The sequence below is a fragment of the Mus caroli genome, chromosome 10 (genome assembly GCF_900094665.2).
Source record: "Mus caroli chromosome 10, CAROLI_EIJ_v1.1, whole genome shotgun sequence".
Taxonomy (NCBI): domain Eukaryota; kingdom Metazoa; phylum Chordata; class Mammalia; order Rodentia; family Muridae; genus Mus; species Mus caroli.
In genome coordinates this window covers 74,042,019-74,063,045 of record NC_034579.1, presented here as the reverse complement: position 1 = coordinate 74,063,045, position 21,027 = coordinate 74,042,019, and the positions used below count along the sequence as shown (strand labels likewise).

The window sequence follows — 21,027 nt, the reverse complement described above, 5'->3', positions numbered from 1 at the left end:
TAAAGGCGTGCGCCACCAGCACAGGGCCTTCAGTTCTTACAGACAGCTGTCCCTTCAAAGTACTCAGCACCCACGGGAGAGGCAGGAGCTCGAGATTAGTCTTGGATGCATAGACTGTAGACACAGGCAGCCCTCACCTCTATCTAGAACATTCTGTCTCCTCAAAGGAAAGCATAGCCCCATGACAGAGTATTCTATCTCATTCGAAGCCCTTGGAGCCCCAGGCCCTCTGTGCTCTTGTGTTTGGCTGTCTCTGAGCACTGTCCTTGAGGTCCCTCCATGCTGGAGTCTCTCGTTCATGGCTGTATAATACTCCTGCCTGTGGACAATGCGTGCTGTGCTGTATGCATTGGTGGACACCAGCTCTTCCCATGTTAGTGCAGTGACTCACTGCTGTGGGTGCTCCTAGTTTTCCTATGCGTATTTTGGAAAGGTATTTGTAGAGTCAGATGGAAGCCAGCACTTTGCTGTCTGAGAAGCTCACTGCTCCAGAGGCCACGGGCTTCAGCCCCCCACACCCTTGCTACAGTTGCAACTGCTGGCTTTTGAGTCTAAGCTGTCCTTGGTGGTATCCCGCTCTGATTTCTGTTTTGAGTTTATTGAGAGAGGGTTTTGCAGTGTAGCCCAGGCTGTTCTTACAGTCCTCCTGCCTCAGCCTCTCAAGGATGTGCCACAATGCCTGGCTCCACTGTACTGATTGGAATTGAGGCTTTGCTCCGTGCCTGTGCCTGTGGCTAGGGGACAGGATGTTGCCAGGGTGGGCAAGGGCAGCTCCAGGTGCTGCCTCTGGGCCAGTGTCCTGAGCTATGTGAGTCTAGTAGAACCCTGCAGCCCTGCTGTCCTGACAAGATGGCCAGGGATCTTCCTTGATGGATGGGATCCTGCTGGCTTGGGCTCCTCAGCCTTCTGCCCATGAGCACTGACATGGGGTGGCCTTCTTCCTGGGATACCTCACCCCCAACAGGAGGCCAAGTCCTCAGAGACCGCCAGGAATGTAGCCCTGTGGGGGGGGGGGGGGCAAACCCCTGTGTTGCACCCCTGCCTGCCTACAGTGGAAGTGTCTTCTCCCATTTTTGGTGGCCCTAGGGTCTCCCTAGCAGCTCAGCTCATTTGAGAATACCAGAAATGATCGCTTGGGACCCTGGTATGAGGAAACTGGAGGCTGTGGTTTGATGAAGGGGTAGGGAGCCCTAGCTCAGCTTAAGGGAGGTATAGAAGGGTACCCAGGCCTCAGTTTCCTCTGGCCCAGCTTCTATAACCCCTGATCCCTATCATCCCTGGGGGTGGGGGTGGGGTGGAGTGGGAAGGGGGCTGGTACACAAAACAGAACCCGATGCTTCAGGAGTCCCAGGGAAACTGAAGCTTCAGCTTCTTCCCCCAAGGGAAGTCCCAGAGAAGTGGGGTCAGGCCAGGCTCTGGGCCCAGCAGGGTGCGCCGTTGTTGACAGCCCTTCTGGGCTGATCCGCCCCCTACAGTAATTCTCTGCGCTCTGCCAGTAACTGCCCTGACTTACCAGGCAGGCATCATTTCCTGAAACCCAGCCCAGCCTTAGGGGAAGTCAGAGCGGGTGACTAACCCTCATGCAAATGGGGCCGGCTAGATCGCTTCTGCCTCTGTCCCTGACGGAGCCGCCGAGCCTGCGGCTGCCGTGGTCATGAGGCTGGTGCTCCCCAGCAGCTCTTCCAGGGGGACACGGCGGCCACCATTCAGCGCCCCCGCACCCCAACCATGTCACAGCTGCGCTTCTGGCTGCAGTTCGCTGCGCTCAACAAGGTAACTGGCCAGGGATCAGCAGGGCCACCCAGAGCCACCTGTGGCGCCCCTGAGTTCCCACAGGTGGCGGAGCTGTGGCACGGGACGCCCCCAGCCCTGCCCACTCTCAACTTTTCTTGGCAAGTCACAGTGAACATGCCAGAAGTTTTTAAACCAGAGACTTGAGGCTCAGTGTAGTGGCCAGTGTGAGGATGGCTGTGGGAGGGAGCCTCGGGTACAGGTGTCCAGAGCTGGCCCAGCTGCTCTCTGTACCGGGAAAGGGATGAGCTGGGGTGTCCTCGGTCCAGGGGGACAATTGTCAACACTTCTGCGTGGGCTAAGGCAGGACTCAATCTCAGCAAGGTCTGATGGGATAGGAAGAGGCAGGAGCCCATCTTTCCTCTGGGTTGTCAGTCCAGAAGGGGTGGAGGGTGTCTGTATTTCTGTGGGTCTCTTCTGGGTTTGCCTTCCTGGGCTGGGGAGATGTTTGCTGTATGACCTGGGACAATCAAGGGCTGGTCCCTGCCAGTTCCCTTCGCTGTGGCCTTTCCCACAATGTGGGTCTGTGTAGACTAGCTAGTGACAATGGAGTGGGGTCCTGAATTGTCCTGGGGCATTACTTATCAGGCCTAAGCAAGGCCAAACACAGGGTCAGACCGAGGCACTCCAGAAGCCCTGTGCCCAGAGGAAGTGGGTCAGGAAGTTTATCTCTACTGGCCTGGTTGGTAAAAGTTTTAGACTAGTATTGAAGGCTCCAGGTGAGGTGCTTGCCTGCCACCCCAGTACTAAAGGTGGAAGTAGGAGGATTGGGGGTTCAGGGTCAGCCAGAACAATGTGAGACTGTCCCAGGGTCGCACCGTGCAATCCTCAGGGCTCTCACTTCCTATCCCTATGTAATGCCCATCACACGGGGTGAGGGGCTTTTGACTTACACATGGTACACTCAACCATAGTGGCCTGCTGCTTCCAGTGCCTCAGTTTCCCTTCAGTTCCTTTCTCTGTCTATGATCTTTTAGGACATCAGCCATCCTCTTTCTTCAGGCTGTCTCCCTGGGACAGCTGTAACTGATGTCCCATCTTAGGCTGAGGCCACTGTGGGAGTCCCTGGGTTTGCCTCCACCCGCCACAGCTGTGGAGACCATCACTGACTAGCTAGAGCCATTGTGGGAGTGGGGGTGCTGGGTCTAGAGAGCCCTGAGATACACAGCCCCAGTGCTCCAGGCTTCTCACAACTCCTCTGCCTCCTCCCTTGTCCAGGCCTGGGTTCTCTTGGAATTTTCTCACCATATTGGAGACCAAGGATCGTTCAGGGTCCAGACTGGGTGCTGTGCTGGATGGTGACAGGGCACAGGCTGTGACTGTCCAAGTCTGTTCCTAGTATATAGTGGGAAAACGGGTCTCAAAAGCCTATCAGGTCCTTTCCTGTCCCCTGAATGCAGGCTGCCACCTCCACAATGGGGTCATAGTGACCTGTGTGGTGGGGGCTATTGAACCCAGACCCATAGCATCCCAGGGTAACTTGGGGTTCCCTAGGAAGTCACTAGATACCCAGACAATTGCCTCCCCTTTTCTGGGTAAGACCAAATGGCCCTGGACATGCTAACCCTCAGAGAAGGTGGGCAGTTACCCAGGTCCAAGACTCCTGAGTCTAAGAAAATAAGCCCTGGATGGCAGCCTCACACCAGGCTGGGTAGGCTGAGGGCCATACTCAGGGCTCTTCTGTCTCTCCTGACCTTGAAGCCTTGAAACCCATTGCCTAGTCACTTAGCCTTCTTGTCTTCTGGGGCAGAGCAGGTGACCTGTAACGGGTTACCTAGGTTCAGGACAGCCCCTTCACTCAGCACAGCCCTATCCTCCCTGGCCTCTAAGTACCCGTTCACCTTGGGTGTCTCTCAGGCAGAGCCTTGGGAGCCTGTTGTGCACCCTTGAGTGCTCACTGTCAAGGCTGGGGGAGGATGTGTAAATGGACTTTCCACAGCAGCTTACCCCTGGTCCTGATTGTAGCCCTGTGGGACCTCCTGGGCTCCTGCCCTGCCAAGGTGATGCTCCCCGGGCTTCCTGGGAGCCGTCAGCAGGACAGGTTGCTCTGGTTACCTGATCCTGGACTGAAGAGTACTATGCTGCAGCTGTGATTGCTATGGGACACAGGTACAGTGAGACAGACAGGGTGACTGCCAAGGCTCAGGCCTCAGGGGCGGCACCCTGGCCTCCAGTCCCTTATGCGGCAGGGTTGGGACATGGAGAATCCCAGCCTGCAGGTGCTCTCAGGGTTTCAGGGTGGAGAAAGGACTCCTGTCTGTCTGGTGTGGTGGCTCACTCAGGAGGTTGAGGGAGAACTGCAATGACTCTGAGGGCAGCCTGGGCTACAGTGTGGTTATTCAGTTTCATACATATTCCATAGTTCCCTCATTTAAACTGTACATTCCTGTGGTTTTAATGTCGTCGTCTGTGGCCATCACCCCACCCTTCCCCAGCTCTGGGAATGCTGAGCCACTTGCCATGCCTGCGTCCTCTAGTCTGGACATTTTCTGTTATGGAGTTCCCGCTGTGTGGCCGGCTTTGTGTGTCTTGCCCTCACTGAGCGCCATGTCCTCATGGTCACTCCATGCTGTGGTGTCCTGTTCCTGGCTGTGTGATACTCGGAACACATGGTTGCTTGCCTGGACCCTGAGTGCGCACACAGCTGGCCACTGTGTCACTGCTGCCTGTCTCCTAGGACCCCTCGTGCCTCGAGGACCTCTCCAATGCCTCTGTCTTCTCTTCGTCTGTGGATTCCCTGTCAGACATCCCAGACACACCTGACTTCCCGCCGGCCGACAGCCTCAACGAGGTGCCTACCATCTGGGATGTCAGCACCACCTCAACTACCCATGACAAGGTCAGCATTCAGGGCACCTCCAAGGGCACTCTGGTGACACAGGTGGACAGGCTGGCAGAGCTTGTGATTGACAACAGTGTGTTCAGGCTGGGTATAAGGGGTCCTATACCCCAGGCTGGCGGACCAGTCCCGCAGCCCTAAAGGCCTCCCACATACCCCATGTCCCCTCATGCCCCACACTGGGTCCCAGCTGTTGTATACCTGCTGGGGACACAGCGCTTCCTAGAGAGAGTGGAAAGCAGTTTGAGTTTCTTTTTGTTTGGTTTTGTTTAGTTTCTGAGGCAGGATCTCACATAGCCCAGACTGGTGTCAACTTTACTCTGTTAGCCAAGGTTGCCCTTGGGCTACCAATCCACCTGTCTCAGTCCCTGAATCCTGGGGTGACAGGTGTGTGCCAGCATGTCTGACTCCAAAGGCAGCTTGGGTCACCAGTTCTCATCCCAGGCTCTCTGCCCTCAGTGGACCTGATGGATGGTCTACTGTGACCGACCGCTACTTTGAGGCAAGCAGTGTCTCTCAGGGGACCCTAGCTTCTGGGGTCGACTTCTCTCTGTCCACCCACTCAGCAGGCAGGTGACTGTGGGACACAGAGGCTTCCGGGTGTGCAGGACTCTGACCTAGAGGGATCTTAGCCAGCAGTTATTTTTGCCCCCGGGGGACACTAACAGTGTCTGGGAGGCATGTATGCTTAGTCCGGGAGCTCCTGGCATGGACTAGGCCTTGCCAGGGTCTTCTAGATGGAAGCCTCTAGACTTTGAGAGTGTAAGTTAGGAAGGCTCCCAGGAGTCTCCAGGAAGGAGGCCTTGGTGCCATACAGCTCAGAGTTAAGGGCTGACGGTGCAGTTGGTGCAGAGCAGTCTCTGTGTGTTCCCCACCCCCTACTGTGTGGAGCTATGAGATCAAGGCCACAGGGTACTGCCTATCCTGCCCAGGGCCCCAGGCTGCCTGGACCAAGCACCACAGCCATATCTGAAACCCAATACCCTGTGCTGCTCCAGCCCGGAACATGACTCAGCCTTCCAGGAACTTCCACAGTCTGTTTGGGTTTTTGTTAATTTAAGAAAGGAAAAAAAAAAAAAAAAACAAGGCAGGAGGGTTGAGTGTGGACTTGTAACCTTCCCAAGCTTCCGCTGGCTTTCAACACCCCTGGCCCTGTGCCCAGCAGAGCAAGGGACATGTGACAGTGACTGTGCCTGCAGTGCCCCAGAGACTCCTGTCCCCCCTCAAGGATGCTGCATCTGAAGCAAGCCCTCCAGGTTAGGGCTGGAGGCTGAGCAGCTGTGCCTGTGCTGCCAATCAGAGGGACTGTGGCTCAGTGGGGAGAGTGCTCCCTGGCATGCACCAAGCCCTGAGCTCCGTCCTCAGCACCAGATGGCCCAGGTGTGGTGTTGTCCCCATAATCCCAGCACTCAGAAGGTACAGGGAGTTCAGGGTCATCCTTGGCTCGTTAGGGTGTTTGAGAAGACCAGCCTGGGCTATATGACCTTGGTCTGAAAAAGACAAAACAAAACAAACAAACTAAGGGGTATGATGCCTTTACAGAGGACACAGGCTCTGTCCCCAGCATCTACATGGTGAGCACAGCCATCTGTAACTCTAGTTTTGGGGGGTCTGGCACCTTCTTCGGGCCTCGGTAGGCACTGCCTTCACACAGTGTGCTTTACATACATGTAAGGAAAGCACTCATATGTACAAAACAAATAAATCTTTAAAATCTATCTGTATGTCTCTAGATTGAGGAGTTGAGAATCAGTGTGCAAAAGAGAACCATGTACCCTGCGTGGATTTAGACTCAGCCCACAGGCTAGGCCACACCACTTGTCCAGACCTGGTCAGCCCTGTGGTCCATCCATATCTCCTACAGAGGGACATTTGCAGTTTGGTCACAGTGTTGGGGACATTCTCACTCTGTTGCCCACAATGGAACCTTCACCCTGAGGAGGCCCTCAGCTCCCCACACACACACACACAGGTAGTAGGGCTGCTCCTTAGCACAGATTACTCCCAAGGACATTTGCCCAGCCCTCAGGGCCCAAGTCTGCATCCTGGGACTATCTGGCTGGCTTTTGTCCACTTTTCGCTGGACCAGGGGCTACCATCTTGGGGTCCCCCATGTGCCACAGAGACACAGACTGTTAACAGCCCTCCCTACCAGGGTCTGCCAGGTCCCAGGATGAGTCAGGCAAGGCTTTGGTCTCTAAGACTGAGCAGTCCCCTGTCTAAGGACACAGACACTGCCATAGAAGGCCATGGCTCACACTCTGCCCTGCTGTCCCCTACAGCTGTTCCTACCTAGTGGGCCATTCTCGGCTCCCGAAGACCCGGTGACTTCGATCTCCAGCACTCCACTTCTCATCAGCTATCAGGTGATCTGAGTGGCTGCGGTGTTTCCTGGGAATCTAGAGATTCTCCGAAGGCATCTCCAGTGTGCCATGCCCTGGGCATTACGGGTGCTGGGATGCCCTGCCCATTTTACAGTTGGGAAAACTGAGACCCTGCCTTAGGCCTGAGGGCAGAGCCACGTCAGTGTGCTGGGGCCATTTTGTGCAGCATCCCTGCTGCCCTTGGGGAAGCTGGATCACTGCAATGTGGACCAGACCCCTGAACTGTCACCCACCCCCTATAGTCACACAGCCAGCCTGAGGAGGAGGAAGGGGAGGAAGAGGAGGAGACTGAGGAACTGGGCCATGCTGAGACCTATGCCGACTATGTACCATCGAAGTGTAAGTGTCTGGGCCAGGGATGGCATGGAGACTCCGCTAAGAAGACAGGGGTAGGTTTATCATCCATAGTGTGGGGCGTCAGGAGCAGGTTGTGCCTGCAGTGGATGACTGGCATCCTGCTGGCCACTATTCCTTTGTCATGTGCCAAGTCTGCCTGCTCTCTGTCCCCTGTCCAGCCAAGATTGGAAAGCAGCACCCAGACCGTGTGGTTGAGACCAGCACACTGTCCAGTGTCCCACCTCCGGACATCACCTACACCCTGGCACTACCCACCTCAGACAACGGCACCCTGTCTGCCCTACAGCTGGAAGCCATCACCTATGCCTGCCAGGTAGCTGGCCTCCCCTGCACCCCCTGCCCCGGCTCATAAGGAGGGTGCCAGGCACACAGGCCTGACCCACCTCTGTTCATGTTTACCCACAGCAACACGAGGTCCTGCTGCCCAGTGGGCAGCGTGCTGGTTTTCTTATTGGGGATGGGGCCGGTGTGGGCAAGGGCCGCACAGTGGCTGGCATCATAGTGGAGAACTACCTGCGGGGCCGGAAGAAGGCTTTGTGGTGAGTACCTGCCAGGCCTAGTGGAGCGGGTAGGTGGCATAGGGTGGTACAGGGAGGCGTTCCTGACCAGGCGACTCCTGTAGGTTCAGTGCCTCCAATGACCTCAAGTATGATGCGGAACGGGACCTGAGAGACATTGAGGCCCCAGGCATTGCAGTGCATGCACTGAGCAAGGTAGGCCAGGCACAGACTGACAGCTGAATCCAGACCCCGTTAGTAAGAAAAGAACTGAGGCAGGGGACTGTCCCAGCTGAACCAGGTTTCCTTTATCAGGGGGAAAATGGAGGCTTGTGGGTGGCCTGGCTATGCCAAGTAATCTTTCCCAAGAGGGAGTCTAAGCCAAGGACAACCCTGAACACATCCCCATGTCTGAACCTGTGTCCACAGATCAAGTACGGTGACAACACTACCTCAGAGGGTGTCCTCTTTGCCACCTACTCTGCCCTGATTGGAGAAAGCCAGGCAGGTGGGCAGCATCGCACACGCCTACGCCAGATCCTGCAGTGGTGTGGTGAGGGCTTCGATGGTGTGGTATCCTGCTGCCAGGGATGGATAGGTGTGTGGGTGGGTGGGTGGGTGGATGGATGGGCATGGAGAGGGCAGAGCTGAAGGACTAGGGCTGTACTGAGTGGGTGTTGAATGTGAGGGGCTCAGTTTAGGAGAGGCCCAGGTGGAGACGAAGGCATTGGCATGCACTGACCAGAGAGGAGTGCCCCATCATACTAGGCCTGTGTCTTCACCTCTGCCTGGCACAGCCCCTTTCAGAGCCATTCTGATATTGGGGACTGAGCATAGAGCAGGACTCCCACATCGTCCTTACATCCTCCTGGTCTGCTTCCAGCCAGCCTGTGGGTTGTAGGCAGCCAGGCTCTCTGTAGTATTAGGGGTGACTGTTGGGAACATTGTGGCTACTGTGAACACCAAAGGCTGGCAGTGTTAGACAGAACTTGTCCATTCTGGGGCTCCCCAATGTGGCCACTGGCCCTCCAGGGATGTGCCGAGGGACCCAGGGGTGGTAGGTGTTGGGCCCACAGGCTCTGTGCTGCTGTGGAAAGAGCTCAGCACGGTTCTCCCGCTGTCGTGCTCTTCTGGGTAATTTGGCCTTCGGTCTTAAGAGTTTTTCTGTGTAGTCTAAGCTGTGTCCCTCCTTGGTGCCCCCCCCCCCCATTTTTTGAGGCAGGGTTTGTCATGGCAAGGTAGCCACCAGGCCTGGCTTGTGTGGTGCTGAGCATGGAACCTGGAGGTGCATGCATGCTAAGCAAGCGTGGCTACCCCTGGGCCCCATGCCACCCGCTCCCAGCACTGTTTTAACCAGCATTGAGTGGTCCTCAAACTCCCAAGTCCCTCCACATTTCCCCAGTTCCCTATGCTGCATTGTGGGATAAGTGCTTGGGGACACCTCCTGTGCTCCTGGGAAACTCCTTAACCCATAGTGTCTCAGATTGTGTTTGACGAGTGCCACAAAGCCAAGAATGCCAGTTCCACTAAGATGGGCAAGGCCGTGCTGGACCTGCAGAGCAAGCTGCCCCAGGCTAGGGTGGTGTATGCCAGCGCCACAGGTGAGATGTGAGGTGGCAGCTGAGTGGGATGGGCAAGCTGGTCATGTGGGTGGCCTCTTAGTGCCGTCACCTACACAGGGATGGGGGTGTCCTGCCACAGTAGACTGCACAAGATTGGATCTGTGCCCTGTTTTTGCTTGGCACCTGGGGCGGATATGGAGCTTGCTGTGTCTAAGCCTACCTCCCCTTGGACATCTTCCTCAGCACCTCAGTTCCCCTCCCTTGGCTCCGAGTCTCTGGGACTGCAACACTGTACCCCACTCAGCCTCCATATGACCCGCAGCACTTCCCAGCTGTGTGGTGAGTTGCTGGCCTTAGTGTCCTTCTTCCTACCCCTAGGTGCCTCTGAGCCCCGCAACATGATATACATGAGCCGGCTGGGCATTTGGGGTGAGGGCACACCCTTCCGGACCTTTGAGGAGTTCCTGCATGCCATTGAGAAGAGGTGAGCCCTATCTTTGCCTGTGGGGGTGGCTGGTCTTGCCAGGTCGTGGCCTGTGCATATATGGTGTGCTCTGCCTTGTGGCTCCCATGGGGTGAGTCGCTCAGAGGTGCGCTCTATCTGCCTGCAGGGGCGTGGGTGCCATGGAGATCGTGGCGATGGACATGAAGGTCAGCGGCATGTACATCGCTCGCCAGCTCAGCTTCTCAGGGGTCACCTTCCGAATCGAGGAGATCCCGCTGTCCCCCGCCTTCCAGCAGGTCTATAACCGGGCAGCCCGGCTGGTAAGTTGGGCAGTTGTCTGCACTTGCTGGCATGTGTCACACAATCATACTGTAGGGTGGGGGCAGAAGCTTCCGGGTTCATGTCAGAGCCACGCCAGCATCAGGTTACCTGGAGCAAGTCTTTGGGTTTGTTTCTTTTGTTTTGTTTTTTGTTTTCACTTTTATTTTGCGTTTGTTTGGTTTCTCAAGACAGGATTTCTCTGTATAGCTCTGCCTGTTCTTGGAATGCCCTCTGTTGCTCAGGCTGGCCTCGAACTCAGATATCCACCAGCTGTGACTAGAGGCATAGATCACCACTGCCTGGCTACTTTAAAAAAAAAAAAGATTTATGTATTTGGGGTGTGGGGGAGGTACAGCGAACTTTTTTATTGATGGTATTGAAGAGAGTAGGGAGGGATCTCTAAGCCCCTCCTGTTACCCTGGGAGGATTTGTGTATTCTGATTCTATGTTCATCCGTGTTTGCCTGCCTGCGTGGATGGATGTCTGTGTGAGGTGTCAGACCCCTGGGACTGCAGCTGTAGACAGTTGTTTGCTGCCATGTGTGCGGGTGCTAGACTTGAACCAGGGTCCTCTGGAGGAGCAGCTCCCCAGCACCCAGCACTTTGACTTTTAGTTCTGAGACTATCTTTTTTTGGGTTTTTTTTTTTTTTTTTTTTTTTTTTTTTTTTTTTTTTTTTNAGGGTTTCTCTGTATAGCCCTGGCTGTCCTGGAACTCACTTTGTAGACCAGGCTAGCCTCGAACTCAGAAATCTGTCTGCCTCTGCCTCCCAAGTGCTGGGATTAAAGGTGTGCGCCACCACGCCCGGCTAGTTCTGAGACTATCTTATCTTACTGTAACCCAGTTGTCCCAACCTCTGGCAATCCTCCTGCCTCAGCCACCCATGTGCTATAGATAGTAAGAGGCATGTATCAGAACTCCTGGCCTTTGCCTGAAGGAGTCACAGCTATGACACTGGCAGTCCTGCCCCCGTCCTAGGACTCCCAAGCATGTTGTCCTAGATGGTAACATGGGGCCAGTGACCATGTCCAGTCTCCCTGTGGCTGTGGGCACTGTCTGGGCCCTGTTCCCACCGTAGCCCTCCTGCCTCTGTTTCCAAGTGCTAACATGACAGGTGTGCACCATCACCCCCAGGTTGTCTACTATGTGCAAGGCCCTGAGTTTAACCCCAGCACCACAAAATACAAAAGAACAAACTAGGTGTGGTGTCACATTGCTGTCACCCAGACACTCAGGAATCATGGGCCAGCTGTATTGGAGAACAAAACAAAGGGTCAGCATGACCAGCAGTGGACGCCTACAGTGCCTGCTTCTGTGGCCGGCCTCCAGTGAGCGTTCATCTGTAGGACAAATGTGGCTGTCCTGACAGGGAGCTCCTGGCAAGGATGGTGTGGCGGCTGGGGCGCTGCTCAGGACCTTGCAGAGCCTGGGGTCAGGCTGCTCTCCTGGTGCCCAGGAGGCCTTGAATTCAGCTGCCCTGTAGAAACTCTGAAACTAGGTGTGGGGACTCATGCCTGTCATTCCAGCACATGAGAGGTAGAGGCAGGAGGATCAGAAATTGAAGGTTATCATAGGCTACATACCCAGCTCAAGGCCAGCCCTCTTCCCCAGTAAGTCAGACATAGAGTACATCTGTGGTCTCAGTGTCCAGGAGGCTGGAAGGCAAGGGATCAGGGGTTCAAGGCCAGCCTGGGCTACCTGAGAGTCTTAATCAAATAGCAACAATGGCCCTCCGCAGCCCCAGGCTTGTTTGCTTTCTTTGAGCAGTTCTTTGAGAACTGTGGGTGTGAATGCAGTATGGGTTTCTGGAATCTGCCCTGCACTCTGGCTCTACCATCCTCACTGTACTTCCCTCCCTCACCGTTCCTCACCCCACATGCCACCTGCCCCAGTCCCCACCAAAGGCTGGCTGCCACCCTCAGCATGGGCCTTGCTTTTGTAGTGGGCCGAGGCCCTGAGCGTGTTCCAGCAGGCAGCTGACTGGATCGGCCTGGAGTCTCGCAAGTCCCTGTGGGGTCAGTTCTGGTCAGCGCACCAGCGCTTCTTTAAGTACCTGTGCATCGCAGCCAAAGTGCACCGGCTAGTGGAGCTGGCACAGCAGGAGCTGAGCAGGGACAAGGTGAGTATAAACACCAGCCTGGGAAGGGGACAGTCACCCTGGAGCCCACATGGAGCTCAGACACCCCATCTCCCCACCCCCCACAGTGTGTGGTCATCGGGCTGCAGTCCACAGGGGAGGCGCGGACCCGAGAGGTGCTGGATGAGAACGAGGGCCGCCTGGACTGCTTCGTCTCCGCAGCAGAGTGAGTGATGGGGCAGAGTGGGACCGCCTGGCGCCTCCCCTGACTGTGCCCATTGCTGCCCCGAGCCCCTCACAGCTGGGGAAAAGTCATCAGGGAGCAGGACTAGACAGGAATCTTGTGGATCTGGAGGCCACATGGGTTTTGATCCTGGGACATCTGCCCCCATACACTGTGGTGCTAGTTCAACACAGTTCCATGGGCTTCTCAGGCCTGGCATTCACGATCCTACAGATCCCTCTCAGGAGTCACCTCAGTTTACCCCAGTGAGGCTCCTTCCTGCCTGATCCTACTCAGGGACCCCAACCTGGAAGCCACTGTGTCCTGCCAGCCGTCTCCTTGAAGCAGCATGGCTGTGACTGGCCTGTATGCTGAGCCCTCTCTCCCTTGCAGAGGCGTCTTCCTGTCCCTGATCCAGAAGCACTTCCCTTCCACCAGGCGGAGGCGTGACCGCGGAGGAGGAAAGAGGAAACGTAAATGCCCTCCCAGCTCCTCCTCTGCTTTACATTCCCCAACCTCCCCCAGACCCGCCTGGGGTCTGTCCCCACTCCAGTGTCCTGCACCAACCAGCTGGGAGTTTTCACATGGGCACCGCAGGCAGTGGGAGCATGTAAAGCTGACCATTTCCCAGCACAGTGCTCAGAGAAGCAAAGATCTGGGGCAAAACCCTGGCAGATTCCAACCTCAGGCTGCCTGTCCGTCCAGCATGCACTGCCCAAGGCCCTGGGGACCTCAGCAGGCTGGCAGATCCCAGCTCCAGCCCCACTGGTTGGCAGGCAGGCAGGCCCTGGGGGCTGCACTGCCTGTGCTGCTCAGCTGTGCACATGCTGACCACAAGCACTGCAAGTGCCCGAAACATGCAGGCATGCAGCCTCCTACCTTCCAGTTCCCAGATTTGCCAAACCAGGCTCAGAGAAGCCAGATGCCTCCCCTGCAGACACACTGCCAGTGAGGGGCGGCAGGACAGTGTAGGCTCCTCCACTCCAGACTCCCCAAGACACTCACAGGCTCCTCACTCTCCACACACCATGCTGTCTGGAAACCAACAGCACTGTCACATGAGGTGACTGGACTTGTCCTTTGACATCTCCAATCATGAAGCCATCAGGGCTGGAGATGTGGACATGGCACCCCAGGTGGCACTGCCCACCCGAAGAGGGGCTGAAGGGCTTCCTGGAGGGAATACAAGACACATCCAAACCAAACAGAGGAAGCCGGCCAGGCCAACCTTAGACGGTGCCTGGGTCCCTCCATCCCCAGAGTCAAGCCTCAGCACCTCCTGCTCTCTACCTTGCCACCCCAGCGTCACCCACTAATGCAGCCTCCACTTCTGAACGCTAACCCATGACTTCTTTCTGCAGGGCGGCCTCGGGGTCGTGGCCCCAAGGCTTCCAGACTGTCACTGGAGGCAGCAGGAATTATCCGTATTAGTGATGGCAGCAGCACAGAGTCAGATGCTGGCCTGGATAGCGACTTCAATTCATCCCCAGAATCCCTGGTAGACGATGATGTGGTCATTGTAGACGCCCCCACACTCCCCACAGATGACCGAGGTGAGCCTCCATCATCCAGCCAGACTCCAGGCAGCAGACAACCACATGAGGCCCTTTCCACCAAACACCCTTGTTACAGATGGGGAAACTGAGACTCACAGCCAAGGTCAGGGCTATGCTATCAAATACAACAGAGTGACTGCTGTTGTACCCATGGGCCTCCATTCCTCTCCCGTGAGTCTTCTCATTCTGGTCCTGCAAAGCCACCTCACTGACCCTCTGCCCCATCCCCAGGTTCCCTGTACCCACTTCAGAGAGACCTGCAGGGCCCTGGTGTCCTGGAACGGGTGGAACGGCTGAAACAGGGTCTGCTGGCCAAGGTGCGAGCGCTGGGCCGGGAGCTGCCAGTGAACACGTTGGACCAGCTCATCCACCAACTTGGGGGTCCTGAGTGTGTGGCTGAGGTGAGCCTGGCTGCCCATAGACAACTCTGAGGGGCCTATGTCAACCCCTGGGGACAGACAGAAGCTGGCTGCATGTGTGTGTTCCATCCCCACCCCCACTGGCCAGCCTGGTCTACATGAGATCCTGTCTCAAAAAAAGAGAAAAAAAGGGACTGGCAAGATGGCTCAGTGGGTAAGAGCACTGACTGCTCTTCTGGAGGTCCTGAGTTCAAATCCCAGCAACCACATGGTGGCTCACAACCATCCGTAATGAGATCTGACGCCCTCTTCTGGAGCGTCTGAAGACAGCTACAGTGCACTTATGAATAATAATAATAAATCTTTCTTTTTATTATTAAAGATTTTATTTATTATGAGCACACTGTAGCTGTCTTCAGACACACCAGAAGAGGGTGCCAGATCCCATTACAGATGGTTGGGAGCCACCATGTGATTGCTAGGAATTGAACTCAGCACCTCTGGAAGAGCAGTCAGTGCTCTTAACCACTGAGCCATCTCTCCAGCCCCATAATAAATCTTTTTAAAGGGAAAAAGGGCTGGAGAGGGATTGCTAGATAAGTGCACTTCCAGATGCAGCTGGGCCTCCATCCCCAGAGTCAAGCCCCCTTCTAGCTCCTACCTCCTGCTCTCTCTCTACCCTGCTATACACACACACTCACACATACATGCACCTGAGAGCACCACCACCTACGTGCTACACACACACACACACACACACACACACACAATAAAAATAAGTGCCAAAAAGAAAGAAGGGAAAGACTTTGGTAGTGGCAGGAATCCTCATGGCTGCTGGGGCCACACTGGAAACCAAGGGTCCCAGCAGAGTCACCTTATACCTCAAACAAGGACATAGTGTGCCAGGCCCCCGGACCACCACACTGACACTGTCGGGGACCTCCTTTCTCCCCCTCTCAACCACAGATGACCGGCAGGAAAGGCCGAGTGGTATCAAGGCCTGATGGGACAGTGGTCTTTGAGTCCAGAGCAGAGCAGGGCCTGTCCATCGACCATGTGAACCTCAGGGAGAAGCAGCGCTTCATGAGCGGCGAGAAGGTGGGGCCTGCGTCGGACAGCTAGGGACAGGGTCGGGCTGCTTCCAACACAGCTCTGCCAGCGGATGGCTACTAGGTGGGGAGGGGTGTGCCTGCACTCCTGAGGACCTGTTACTTTCTCCCTGGGTATCCAGAGTTGATCAGTAAGGAGGGAGGCCCCCAAGCACCCTGACCCATCTCCCCCCACCTCCAGCTCGTGGCTATTATCTCTGAGGCCTCCAGCTCGGGTGTCTCCCTCCAAGCCGACCGTCGAGTCCAGAACCAGCGGCGCCGGGTACACATGACCCTGGAGCTGCCTTGGAGCGCAGACCGTGCCATTCAACAGTTTGGTGAGGCCCCCTAGCTCCTGGCCCAGGTTAGCCCCTTCCTCATAACCCCTTATCCCAGTCTCTTAGAGCCTTTCTGCCCTCAGGCCGCACCCACAGGTCCAACCAGGTCTCAGCACCCGAGTATGTCTTCCTTATCTCAGAACTGGCAGGGGAGCGCAGGTTCGCCTCCATTGTGGCCAAGCGGCTCGAAAGTCTGGTGAGCATGCTGGGCCTGAGGCAGGGGCCGAGGACTGGGGTTGAAGCCTTGCTAGGTGGGGCCTGGATCAGGTGTTCTGGGGTATGCTGGAGCCTGAATCACAAATTGTCCTTCGCTACCCTGGCAGGGTGCCCTCACCCATGGAGATCGCCGTGCCACTGAGTCCCGAGACCTGAGCAAGTACAACTTTGAGAACAAGGTAAGTCAGTCAAGGGTAGTGGGGAGGCTGCCATGTGTGTGTGCAAAGGCCTCTCTCTACCCGGGCCTCACTCACCTGGTCTGCCCCACAGTATGGCGCCCGTGCGCTCAGCCGCGTCCTTGCTACAATCATGGGCCAGACGGACAACAGGGTGCCCCTGCCCCAGGGCTATCCAGGAGGGGATACCGCCTTCTTTCGGGGTGAGCCAGGGATCCTGAGTGTGTCTGGGAGTTGTGTGGACTACAGTGGGGCTGGTTCCAACAGGATTTGGGGACTGGGTGTGGGTGGAATTCTAGGGAGAGCAGGGCAAAGTGCCCTAGGATCCCAGGGTAAGCATCAGGTTTTCCTTCGCAGACATGAAGCAGGGCCTGCTGTCGGTGGGCATCGGCAGCCGGGAGTCACGCTCAGGCTGCTTGGATGTGGAGAAGGGTGAGTCCTGGAGGTACTGGGAAGATGATGATCCCGGGGCAGTTGGGAGGGTGACGCCAGTGGCCTGAGACCCAGCTCCACATGCAGACTGCTCCATCACCAAGTTCCTGAACCGCATCCTTGGGCTGGAGGTGCACAAGCAGAACGCCCTGTTCCAGTACTTCTCTGACACCTTTGACCACCTCATCGAGATCGACAAGAAGGAGGGCAGATATGACATGGGCATCCTAGGTAAGCCTCAAGGGCAGGACTGGGCCCTGCACCCTGTGCCCAGGAGCCACTGGAGCCCTGGTGGCATCTGAGGCCCACTGTGTCTGTTATGCCAAGGCCATCATTGTGTGGCTATAGACTAGGACCAGTTGACACCCAGTGTGGCCTCCCTGGGCGGGGAGGCTCAAACTTGAGACACACAGTACAATTACAAAAACAGAGCAAAAGTAATCTCAGTGCTTTGGGAATGTTATGTCTTTTTGTCAGGCTGCACTAAGAGCCAGCCTGGGCTGCATGTTGGCTACAGGTTGAACTCAGTGGACAGATGATGCTATCCTAAGCTAAGGTTTTAGACCCTGAGGACAAACGGTCATTTGTAAATGTGGTGGCGCTTGCCTGTCAACTCAACACTCATAGAGGCAGGAGGAGCAGAAGTTCAGGCTCATACTATCAAATTAAAGGGTAGCCTGAGCCACCTGAGATCCTGTCTCAAAGCAAACAGAGCAGAGAGGCTGGAGAGAGCACCACAGTAAAATCAGTCCAGTTCTGCCCTCTGCTGCCTGCATACATGCAGATGGCACTGCAGAGACACACATACCGGTTTAGAAATGTAGTTTCAAAAAGACAGACTGGGGCTGGAGAGATGGCTCAGCAGTTAAGAGCACCGACTGCCCTTCCAGAGGTCCTGAGTTCAATTCCCAGCAACCACATTGTGGCTCACAACCATCTGTAATGGGATCTGATGCCCTCTTCCAGTGTGTCTGAAGACAGCTACAGTGTACTATGTATATGTACTCACATACATAAAATAAATACATCTTTTTTAAAATAAAAGTCAGACTTGGGGCTGGAGAGATGGCTCAGCAGTTAAGAGCAGTGGCTGCTCTTCCAGAGGTCCTGAGTTCAAGTCCCAGCAACCACATTGTAGCTCACAACCATCTTAATGGGTATCTAATGACCTCTTCTGGTGTGCAGATAGAACACTCATACATAAATAAATACATCTTTAAAAAACAAATCCACAATCCCTGGGTAGCTATGCACAGCAGGACACAAAGTACCCCAGACCAGAGGGTTACCTGACATCTACCTACAGGACATCTGACCTCCAGGCTTTTGGTTCCTCTGCTCAGTGATAGGGTAGTCACCTCATATGGGGTGTATCAGAGAAGAGACTCCCTCTGTGTAGCCCCTGGCATCAACCTCCTCTCCTTTCCTCAGACCTGGCCCCTGGCATCAACGAGATACATGAAGAAAGCCAGCAGGTGTTCCTGGCACCTGGGCACCCACAGGATGGGCAAGTGGTCTTCTACAAGGTGAGCAGGGAGTCACTGAGCACCAGCCCTAGCTCCAGCCCCCAAACCTGCTAATACCCCCACTTGCCACAGCAGATTAGCGTGGACCGCGGTATGAAGTGGGAAGAGGCATTAACTAGGTCGCTGGAGCTCAAAGGCCCCTATGATGGCTTCTACCTCTCCTACAAGGTGAGTGGTCCCACTCCTGGTGGCGGGTTCCCTGCCAGCCACCTACCCGGAGATCCTGGTGGCCGTTGACCTCACCACTCTGGCTCCTAGGTACGAGGCAGCAAGATGAGCTGCCTCTTGGCAGAACAGAATCGTGGCGAGTATTTCACCGTGTACAAGCCAAACATCGGCAGGCAGAGCCAGCTGGAGACCCTGGACAGCCTGTGCCGGAAGTTCCACCGGGTAGGGAAGGCCCTACCCTCTCCTGGCTAACACAGGGAGCTTCTGAGCCTCTTCCCCTGCTAACTTACTGCGTCCCCAGGTCACTGTGGAAGAGGCCCGGGAACCCTGGGAGAGCAGCTATGCCCTGTCCTTGGAGCACTGCAGCCACACCACCTGGTGAGGGGGAAGCCACAAGGAGGGCGGATCTGGGCGCCCAGTGTCCCAGGGCCTTGTGGGCTGTGAAAGCACAGGCTGTGAGCTGACCAGCAGTCCCCTGGTATAGGAACCAGCGCTGCCGACTGACACAGGAGGGCAAGTGCTGCGCCCAGGGCCTGCGCCTCCGCCACCACTACATGCTGTGTGGGGCGCTGCTGCGTGTGTGGGGCCGCATCGCTGCTGTGATGGCAGATGTCAGCAGTAGCAGCTACCTACAGATCGTGCGCCTTAAGACCAAGGACAAGAAGAAGCAAGTGGGTGAGTAGGGCAGCGGGTGTGGGGTCCCTGGAGAAAAGGTTCCCTAGTATGGTCCCCAGGCAGACCTGACTGCATGTCCGTGCTGGCACAGGCATCAAGATCCCCGAGGGATGCGTTCACCGGGTACTGCAGGAACTGCAGCTGATGGATGCAGAAGTGAAGCGCCGCAGCACCCATGGGTTGGCAGCCCGCCCACCCACTCCACGCGCGATTACACTTCCTTGCGGTCCCGGTGAGGTGCTGGACTTGACCTACAGTCCCCCAGCTGAGGCTTTCCCAACGCCTCCGCGCTTCGCCTTCCCTTCGCTGCCGCCCCCAGACCCCAGCTCTCTGATGCTGGGTGCTAGAGACCCTGCTACCAATCCTGTGGAGCTGGCACACCAGAGCTGTGACATCAATTTCCGGGAAGTGTTGGAAGACATGCTCCGCTCTTTGCGCGCGGGACCCACCGAAACCCCTGCACCTCTGGTGGGCGTGGGTGGCGGGGGCACAGAGCGGCAGAGCGTCATCCACTTCAGCCCACCCTTCCCAAACTCTTAGGCTGCTACTTCAGCCTCTGGATTACAACTGTACTGGGCAGCAAGGCCTATGGGCTCCCATGACTACTGAGGGTGCCTGGCCACAGTGCCTTCCCAGTCAGTGGGGAGTGGGGCCTCTCTGTGCCTTCCCTGCTACAGCCGCGCAGCCTAGAAGCCGTAGGGCTTGGTTGTCCCAGAGAGCTGGTAACTCAGGAAATCGGTGCTCGGGCCCCGCTGGCTATGGGGGCTCCACAGGGCAGACCCCGTTAATATATGCAATCCCCTGCCCCCTAAATTATTGTCACCCGCCTCTCCCCAGCTCCGGAATCTGTGGGCAGCCAGCGGGCCCTGGTTTCTATGTATTTATAACAAACTCGTGTACATATGTAAAGATCTTTTTTAAAATATATGTGCCTTTTGCTTACTTCCCATTGTGCTGTGGCCTACAGGTCAGTGGAAGGGGGGATCTGAGGATCACAGAGCTGAGGCTGCCACCCACTTGAGAGTAGCCTTGACCCAGGTTGGCTGGGGCTGAGGATCCTGGGTCCCAGGCCCTGCAGAGGGGTTGGGGAAGGGCAGGTCTTCAATAAGTCAGTGGAAAGGATGGCAGGGAAGACCAGAGGAAGGCAGCCTAGTCCTAAGGTCACTTAAGCCTGGAAGCACAAAGCTCACAGTTCCAAAGGGAGTGAAAAGGCCAATAGTCCGGAAGGGCAGGGGACATTCTCAAACCGACCGAATGACACCACTCTACCTACCCACCATAGGTAGTCACCCCACAATCCTCCCCAGAGAACATGGGATGTGGCAAACTCAGCTCTGCGGCAACCTTGGCTCAGCATCCCAGACCTCAGGCCTCCTAGTAGATTACCACCCTCCTAAAACAGCCCTGTCCACATCCTGGTCCTTCCGGCTGGCCTGGGCAGAGCCTCGGGATCAGCAGCCGACCCAGACCTGCACCTGCAGAGTCCTGGAGCACAGGCATTGCCTTCTGATCCCCACTGCTCAGTTCCTGACCCAAGGACACACAGCAGCACATTTCTACATTTTATTCCCACAAGGCAGCCAGGGTGAAGCTCGAGCCCAGGGCCACAGGCCTCTGGACCTTCCTCCGGCAGGGATGCACGCCAGGTCCTCAGGACTGCCCCACCAGCAGGCTGGTTTTCAGGCAGACCTTCATGAGTGCCGGGGTGGAAGGCTCCAGGGGTCACAGGGCAGGGGGGCTCGGTGTGGGGGCACACACTTGTAGGGCTAGCTAGAGATAGCACGGCAGGTCCTTCTCTATCACCTGTAGGGAGATAACGTGTTCAGACGTGCCCCTCAGCAACTGCACACAGCCCTGGCTCGGGCTGCTTTGGCAAAGGTAATTACCTGGGGCTCCTCCATGGGACCGTAGCGCTTCACCACGCAGCCATTCTTATCAATGAGAAACTGTAAGACAGAGGAACATGTGTTGACAGTTGAGCACCAGAATGGAGGAGGGA

General features: G+C 56.2%; 2 protein-coding genes across 11 annotated transcripts in view; one reads left to right on the top strand and one right to left on the bottom strand.

The window, feature by feature from the left end:
• Sbno2 (strawberry notch homolog 2) overlaps window positions 1-19,973 on the top strand; it is a 46,702-nt gene extending 26,729 nt beyond the window's left edge. For 4 of the 10 annotated variants that reach the window (XM_029482431.1, XM_021173732.2, XM_029482432.1 and 1 more), the window contains 28 exons: window positions 4,469-4,630; window positions 6,913-6,996; window positions 7,257-7,353; window positions 7,530-7,684; window positions 7,777-7,910; window positions 7,994-8,084; window positions 8,298-8,441; window positions 9,352-9,469; window positions 9,809-9,914; window positions 10,042-10,195; window positions 12,137-12,313; window positions 12,400-12,497; window positions 12,888-12,967; window positions 13,856-14,047; window positions 14,282-14,451; window positions 15,376-15,507; window positions 15,700-15,835; window positions 15,919-16,031; window positions 16,159-16,230; window positions 16,322-16,430; window positions 16,585-16,659; window positions 16,747-16,890; window positions 18,091-18,185; window positions 18,258-18,353; window positions 18,444-18,575; window positions 18,655-18,731; window positions 18,838-19,028; window positions 19,120-19,953. In XM_029482431.1, the coding sequence (XP_029338291.1) occupies window positions 4,469-4,630; window positions 6,913-6,996; window positions 7,257-7,353; window positions 7,530-7,684; window positions 7,777-7,910; window positions 7,994-8,084; window positions 8,298-8,441; window positions 9,352-9,469; window positions 9,809-9,914; window positions 10,042-10,195; window positions 12,137-12,313; window positions 12,400-12,497; window positions 12,888-12,967; window positions 13,856-14,047; window positions 14,282-14,451; window positions 15,376-15,507; window positions 15,700-15,835; window positions 15,919-16,031; window positions 16,159-16,230; window positions 16,322-16,430; window positions 16,585-16,659; window positions 16,747-16,890; window positions 18,091-18,185; window positions 18,258-18,353; window positions 18,444-18,575; window positions 18,655-18,731; window positions 18,838-19,028; window positions 19,120-19,568 (3,783 nt within the window). In that variant the 3' untranslated portion in view covers window positions 19,569-19,953. Of the gene's footprint in view, window positions 1-1,349; window positions 1,774-4,468; window positions 4,631-6,912; window positions 6,997-7,256; window positions 7,685-7,776; window positions 7,911-7,993; window positions 8,085-8,297; window positions 8,442-9,351; window positions 9,470-9,808; window positions 9,915-10,041; window positions 10,196-12,136; window positions 12,314-12,399; window positions 12,498-12,887; window positions 12,968-13,855; window positions 14,198-14,281; window positions 14,452-15,375; window positions 15,508-15,699; window positions 15,836-15,918; window positions 16,032-16,158; window positions 16,231-16,321; window positions 16,431-16,584; window positions 16,660-16,746; window positions 16,891-18,090; window positions 18,186-18,257; window positions 18,354-18,443; window positions 18,576-18,654; window positions 18,732-18,837; window positions 19,029-19,119 lie in introns of those variants that run through there. The other 6 variants (XM_021173730.2, XM_029482433.1, XM_021173733.1 and 3 more) reach the window with 6 other exon arrangements.
• A 604-nt stretch (window positions 19,974-20,577) lies between these two features.
• Window positions 20,578-21,027, bottom strand: part of Gpx4 (glutathione peroxidase 4) — a 4,603-nt gene continuing 4,153 nt past the window's right edge. The window contains exons 6-7 of the mRNA XM_021175116.2: window positions 20,915-21,027; window positions 20,578-20,831 (exon numbers count right to left, since the gene is read on the bottom strand). Of these exons, the coding sequence (XP_021030775.1) occupies window positions 20,944-21,027 (84 nt within the window). The 3' untranslated portion in view covers window positions 20,578-20,831; window positions 20,915-20,943. The remainder of the gene's footprint in view (window positions 20,832-20,914) is intronic.